Consider the following 3,303-nt stretch of genomic DNA (forward strand, 5'->3'; position numbering starts at 1 on the left):
CCCAGCAGCCATCTTAGAAGCATGGGGATGATAGCTCCCAACCTAGAGATGGTAGAGGAGAGAGCTGGAAGGATTTGAGTTTCTCAGAGATAGAATGCATTGAAAAGTCCTCTAATTTCAGGCTTCTTCTCAGAAAATAATCTGTCAGTGTGTGGAAGTGGGTGTTGTTGAGCCAATGGCAGAACTGTGTTCCATTTCCTGATATCCTGGACCCCCTCCAGATAGCAGCCTGGTACTCACCACCACTAAGAGGATTTGGAGCCCCTGCCAAAGAGTCTTCTTACAGCCTTCTTCATGTCCTGGTTCCTCAGGCTGTAGATGAAGGGGTTTAGCATGGGGGTCACCACTGTGTACATGATGGTTGCTACTGTGTCCTGGGCTGAGAAGGAGTTGGGGGGTCATACGTATACCCCCAGGACAGTTCCATAGAACAAGGTGACCACGGACAGATGGGAGCTGCACGTGGAAAATGCCTTGCGCCTTCCTGGGGCGGAGGGGATGCGGAGAACAGCTGCAGCTATGCGGAGGTAGGAGACCACAATGAGCGCACAGGGGGCTACGAACAGGACTACGGCCCCTAGGAACACGTGCTCATTGACCCGCGTGTCCGAACAGGCAATCTTCATCAGCAAGTAGGCATCGCAGTAGAAGTGGGCGATCTCCCGGGTGGAGGAGCAGAAGGTCAGTCTGTCCATGAGGAGTGTGTGGACCAGGGAGATGAGGCCCGAACATGTCCATGTGAGTGTGGCCAGTCCCTTACAGAGCTGGGGGGTGATGATGGTGTGGTTCTGCAGGGGGTGGCAGATGGCCACATAACGGTCCAGTGCCATGGCTGCCAGCAGGAAGGTATCCAGGTTGGCAAAGGAGATGAGGAAGTACATCTGGGCCAGGCAGTGGGGGTAAGAGATAGTCCACATTCCTGCCACGTGGCTAGCCAGCAGCTTGGGGATCAGGTTAGTGGTGAAGCAGATGTCAACAAAGGAGAGATTGATGAGGAAGAAGTACATGGGGGTGTGCAGGTGGGGATCAGAGCCAATGACCAGGATGATGAGTGTGTTCCCGGCCACGGTGACCAGGTACATACACAGGAAGAGCCAGAAGAGGGCTTGACGCTGCTCCGGGTCCCTGGTGATGCCAAGCAGGAGGAACTCGGTGACTCCTGTCCCATTTTCCTTCCCTCTGGACATCCCACTGTGGCTTGGGGAGGTGACAGGCTGCACACACAAGGGAGAGGACAAAATCCCAGCAGAACCTGGTCTTGCTCTAGAAAGAAATGAGATCAGAGGTCATTTGTGATCAGATTCATGACCAGAAGTTTTTTTTTTTTTTTAAATTTTATTTATTTATTTGACAGAGAGAGAGAGAGATCACAAGTAGGCAGAACGGCAGGCTCGGGGGTGGGGAGCAGGCTCCCCGCTGAGCAGAGAGCCCCATGCAGGGCTTGATCGCAGGGTCCTGAGATTGTGACCTGAGCTGAAGGCAGAGGCTTAACCCACTGAGCCCCCAGGCTCCCCATGACCAGAGTTTTGCACCTATGGTAACTGCTGCTTTTAATCAGGTACTTAATCACGTGCCACTGTGCTAAGGAGTCTATGTGCACGATCTCTCTTAATTGCCACAAAATAGGTACTTTTATGATTCCTGGTTTTTGGGTGAAATAGCTGAGATGGAGTAGTTTCCTTGACCGTGTGGGTGGCAAGTGGCAAAGGAGACTGGGAACCCACAGTCTGAGCCCAGAGCCTGTGCCTCACCCATCCTTCTACAAAGGACCCGCCTCGTTCCTCCGGTGCTGCATACTGAGGGCAGTGTCCTGAATCTTTGAGCTCAATTCAGGCAGCATGTCCTCTTTAGAAAGGACTTGGTGCCTTGGTTCTTACCTACTTATCTGACTGCATGTCCTGCCAGCCACCTGGGACTGTGTGCCTTACCTGCCTCAGAAGAGGGCCTTTGCATGGGCTGTTCTTGGCTTGGTGTTCTCTCCACCTGGACCTTCATGTGGTGATTTGTCACCTTTGTATCTCTGTGGAAGGTTATGTCAACTGTGAACTAGTTTATGGTGGGTTTTCCCTATGAGACCATTCCCTCCTGAGAACAGGGTTGTGTCGATGCTGTTCTCTGTCGTGTGCCCAGTGCCCGGAACAATCCGCAGCACATGGTCAGTCCTCAACAGAGCTGTCAAAGGGAAGAATGAACTTTCACAAATGTACTGCATACCAAAATTGACCCATAGAAAACACGCAGACACCACACTGAATGAGAAATGTTCTGTTGTGATTAATGAATGCATTTAGCAAAAAAAGTTTTGGCTTATAGCATAAATTCCAGGTGTTTGTTTGTTTCTTCCTTTTTTAAAAAAATCTTTAAGATTTTATTTATTTATTTAAGAGAGAGAGAGAGAGAGCTCATGCAGAGGAGAAGCAGACTCCCGGTTGAGTGGGGAGCCTAACATAGGGCTCAAAGCCAGGATCCCGGAATCATGACCTGAGCTGCAGGCAGATGCTTAACTGACTCAGCCCCACAAGGCACCTCTGCAGGTGTTTCTAAGAGCAGAGTGAAAGGCAGGCAGGCTTGAGCCTGGCTCTGTGTCAATAGGAATTTCCTAGAATATATGAGTGAGGAGTGATTATGTATCCAGTTCATGTGATCCAGGACCTGTGACCACTGTAGACCAGAGGAAGAAACCAGACACTGCCTGCAGTTGTATTTATTTGGTTTAAACCCTTAATGATCTACAGGATATTTCCTATTTGCTGACATTTTAAAAATCAAGGATCATGGAGTGCCTGGCCTGGGTGGCTCAGTCGATTAAGCATCTGCCTTCGGCTCAGGTCATGATCCCTTGGTCTTGGCATTGATCCCTGCATTGGGTTCCCTGCTCAGCAGGAAGTCTGCTTCTTTCTCTCTCCCTCCCTCTCTCTCCCTCTGTCTCTCAAATAAATACATAAATAAATATTTTAAAAAATCAAGGATTTCATATAAAATCTGGATTCTGCCTCTTTTTTTTTTCAAAGATTTTATTTATTTATTTGACAAAGAGAGATCACAAGTAGGCAGAGATGCAGGCAGAGAGAGAGAGGAGGAGGAAGCAGGCTCTCTGCTTAGCAGAGAGCGTGATGCGGGGCTCAAACCCAGGACCCTGAGATCATGACCTGAGCCGAAGGCAGAGGTTTTAACCCACTGAGCCACCCAGGCACCCCTCTGCCTCTTCTTGAAAAATCAGCTGACCTGGAGACATTCTTGGCCAGCAGCAATCAGCTGGGGAAGGTGAACAGCTAATACTTGCCAAGTACTCCTTGTGCTTAG

The 3,303-nt window shown here is 49.7% G+C and overlaps 1 protein-coding gene across 1 annotated transcript; it reads right to left on the reverse strand.

Annotated features, from left to right (window-relative positions):
* Positions 1 to 245: 245 nt before the first annotated feature.
* LOC125099794 (olfactory receptor 1361-like) lies at positions 246 to 1,187 on the reverse strand. Its single transcript, XM_047729233.1, is given in 1 exon segment — positions 246 to 1,187. A coding segment is annotated over 1 exon segment (942 nt).
* Between the last annotated feature and the right edge of the window lie 2,116 nt (positions 1,188 to 3,303).

This window comes from Lutra lutra, chromosome 5 (assembly GCF_902655055.1).
Source record: "Lutra lutra chromosome 5, mLutLut1.2, whole genome shotgun sequence".
In the NCBI taxonomy this organism is placed as follows: Eukaryota; Metazoa; Chordata; class Mammalia; order Carnivora; family Mustelidae; genus Lutra; species Lutra lutra.